Source organism: Acyrthosiphon pisum, unplaced genomic scaffold, assembly GCF_005508785.2.
Source record: "Acyrthosiphon pisum isolate AL4f unplaced genomic scaffold, pea_aphid_22Mar2018_4r6ur Scaffold_20573;HRSCAF=21439, whole genome shotgun sequence".
Taxonomy (NCBI): Eukaryota; Metazoa; Arthropoda; class Insecta; order Hemiptera; family Aphididae; genus Acyrthosiphon; species Acyrthosiphon pisum.
The window spans coordinates 1-2,401 of NW_021769947.1; the positions used below are offsets into that span (position 1 = coordinate 1).

A 2,401-nucleotide genomic window follows, 5' to 3' on the forward strand; every position below is an offset into this window, starting at 1 on the left:
GATCAATCGTTAAATTTTTAGGGACCATTTTAGCACACACTTTATTCATATTTAAATTTTCAACTAAAATTTTACGAACACTTTCTCTATCAATATTTACCATCTCTGCTACAGCTCTAACACTTAATCGACGATCTTGCCGAATAATTTTGTCGATTTTTTCAACGTTTTCGTTTGTTGAAGACGTGGTAGGACGTTCAGAACGATCATCATCTTCGACGTCCTCCCTTCCACTACAAAACCGTTTGTGCCATTCAAAAACACGAGCTCTTGATAAACATTCTTCACCATAAACTTCACATAACATACGAAACGATTCCGCGGCAGTTTTTTTTAATTTAACAAGAAATTTAATGTTAACACGTTGTTCGATTTTTATGTCTAACATTTTTCGGCAGTATAGTCGTACTCGCACTAATAACAAGGCTACTAACGTATAAGAAAATGAATCGATGTCATCAGTGTTCATAATACTTTTAGATAACTGTTTTCTAATCATATTTCAATAATCGTTTTATAGATAACGTTAATAGTTTAGGTTATATTTAGAAAGTCTCGTTATTTTATTGTCATACCTCGTAGTCCTATAGTTATACCTCCTAGTAGCTCTAGTAGCTCTGAAGAAGAAATACCTATTCCTAGGCAGTCTAAAAAAAAAAAAATTAACACCTAAATGCAAACAAAATGTAAAAGATGCTAATATTTCTCAACAGTCTAATACACATAATGATGAATATAATATATTTGAAGAACCAAAGTGGAATAAAAATACAGAAATCTTTACAAATCCAGTGGTTTTGTCAGATTCAAATTTAGCACCTCATATACTCTCATTGGAATCTAAAACGCCTTACAATTTATTTCAAGAAATGTTTCCGGATAGTCTTATTGATATTATTTTATTTCAAACTAATTTATATGCCCAGCAAGCTCAAAAACCTTACACACCAGCTACTAAACAAGAGTTGAAAAATTTTTTAGGTTTAAATATTTTAATGGGGATTAAAAGGCTACCATCATATAGAGATTACTGGAGTACAGGACCAGACTTGAATGACCCTTATATATCTAAGCAAATGACAGTCAATAGATTTGGGTGGTTTTTGTCTAATCTCCATTGCAACGATAGTTCATTAGAACTAAAACGTGGATCACCCAGTTTTGACAATTAATTATACAAGCATAGGACTGTGATTGAAAAATTAAGTGAATGTTTTCTAAAATCCAAAAATCGTATTCAAAAATCTTACAATTGATGAATCAATGGTAAAATTCAAAGGCCGCTCTACTATAAAACAATATATGCCACAAAAACCGATCAAAAGGGGGTACAAGATTTGGATGCTCAATGATAAAACTAAGTATACATCAAAGTTTCAAGTTTATACTGGAAAAGTTGTAGGTGGTGTGGAAAAGTTATTAGGTGAAAGGATAGTAAACGATCTCATGGTTGGTTTAGAAGGAAAAAATCATATTTTATTCATTGACAACTACTTTACAAGTTATCCACTTTTTCAAAATCTAATGAAAAAAAAAAATTTATGCATGTGGTACAATTAGGTCAAATAGAAAATACCTCCCAAATTTTTTTACCTGATAAAAACTTAAAAAGAGGAGACTTTGATTACTTTACAAGTAATCACAACATAGCAGTTTACAAATGGATGGATAATAAACCTGTGTATATGATATCATCCTTACATTCACCCAATGACACTTTTCAAGTAAAAAGAAAACTCAAAGATGGAAATACTACTATGGTCCCCTGTCCAAAAGTGCTTATAGGTTACAATAATAATATGAATAATATTGATGTTTTTGATCAGCTAAAAGCAGCATATGGAATCAACCGAAAAGCTAAAAAAATGGTGGCATAGGTTATTTTTTCATTTTCTTGATATGGCTATAGTCAATGCTTTTATACTTTTTAAAGAACTAACTAAAGAAAAGCTTTCTATGAAAGACTTTCGGAGGCGAATAGTTGATGGTTTATTAGCTCCAAATCAACTACAACCTCAAAAAAAAAAATAAAAGTTCCTGTCGTATTTCCAAACATAAACCACATATTTCTCCTGAAGTTTGATTCCAAAGTTCTGTACATCAGCCCACCCGTGGGACGTTAAGAAGATGTGGACATTGTAGCACAAAAAAAAATCAAAAAAGAACAGAATGGCTGTGTGTAACCTGCAATATACCACTATGTTTAGGGAAAAATAGGAACTGTTTTGCGCTATTTCACCAAAAATAAATTAGTTTTATTCAATTTATTTTGTTTTTATATATTTTTATAACAAGTTGTTTTTATTTTATTTAGTAGACGATATTTTCATTTATATTTTGACGAGAATTCAAATGATTTTAAGTTTCATTTATGTTAAATTTTAATTTTGTGTTGTTTTTA

The 2,401-nt window shown here is 30.4% G+C and overlaps 2 protein-coding genes across 2 annotated transcripts; one reads left to right on the plus strand and one right to left on the minus strand.

Annotated features, from left to right (window-relative positions):
• Positions 1 to 40: 40 nt before the first annotated feature.
• Positions 41 to 388, minus strand: LOC115034684 (protein GVQW3-like; the record flags this gene model as incomplete). Its single annotated transcript, XM_029492017.1, has 1 exon — positions 41 to 388. A coding segment is annotated over exon 1 (348 nt), but the record flags the coding sequence as incomplete, so codon positions are not given.
• An 875-nt stretch (positions 389 to 1,263) lies between these two features.
• On the plus strand, positions 1,264 to 1,877 carry LOC103308611. Its single transcript, XM_008182301.1, has 2 exons — positions 1,264 to 1,501; positions 1,561 to 1,877. Exons 1-2 carry the CDS (start codon positions 1,264 to 1,266, stop codon positions 1,875 to 1,877), a joined length of 555 nt encoding a protein of 184 aa, XP_008180523.1.
• Positions 1,878 to 2,401: the final 524 nt, after the last annotated feature.

Coding starts and splice junctions, on each gene's coding strand:
- LOC103308611 (XM_008182301.1), top strand. CDS start 1,264: ATGGTAAAATTCAAAGGCCGCTCTACTATAAAACAATATATGCCACAA. Junction 1,502..1,560: donor CATTGACAACTACTTTACAA/GTTATCCACTTT, acceptor TGGTACAATTAG/GTCAAATAGAAAATACCTCC.